This window comes from Halyomorpha halys, unplaced genomic scaffold (assembly GCF_000696795.3).
Source record: "Halyomorpha halys isolate HHAL.00 unplaced genomic scaffold, Hhal_1.1 Scaffold159.1, whole genome shotgun sequence".
NCBI classification, from domain to species: Eukaryota; Metazoa; Arthropoda; class Insecta; order Hemiptera; family Pentatomidae; genus Halyomorpha; species Halyomorpha halys.
This window is the reverse complement of record NW_027109188.1, coordinates 795,180-795,538: the sequence shown is the minus strand read 5'-3', so window position 1 is coordinate 795,538 and position 359 is coordinate 795,180. Positions and strand designations below refer to the sequence as shown.

General features: G+C 37.3%; 1 protein-coding gene across 1 annotated transcript in view; it reads right to left on the bottom strand.

Moving 5' to 3' along the window:
* Window positions 1-345: 345 nt before the first annotated feature.
* Window positions 346-359, bottom strand: part of LOC106678772 (zinc finger protein 436) — a 28,841-nt gene continuing 28,827 nt past the window's right edge. Inside the window, exon 12 of the mRNA XM_024363636.2 lies at window positions 346-355. Within this exon, the coding sequence (XP_024219404.2) occupies window positions 346-355 (10 nt within the window). The remainder of the gene's footprint in view (window positions 356-359) is intronic.

The following is a 359-nucleotide window of genomic DNA, read 5'->3' as shown; positions in this document are numbered from 1 at the left end:
AGATTAACTGATTTATGTTCACAATGAGGACACTAATGAGGCTTCTCAGCAGTATGATGGGCCATTATGTGTTGATTTAAATTACTGAGTTGAGCTGATTTATATTCACAACAAGGACACTGATGAGGCTTCTCACCATTATGGCGGGCTATTATGTGTTGTTTTAAATTACCAAGTTGTACAGCTTTATATTCACAATGAGGACATTGATGGGGCTTCTCATCAGTATGACGGGCTGTTATGTGTTGTTTCAAATTGCCAAGTTGAACTGATTTATATTCACAATGAGGACATTGATGAGGCTTCTCATCAGTATGACGGGCCATTATGTGTTTATTTAAATGGCTAAGATGAACTGA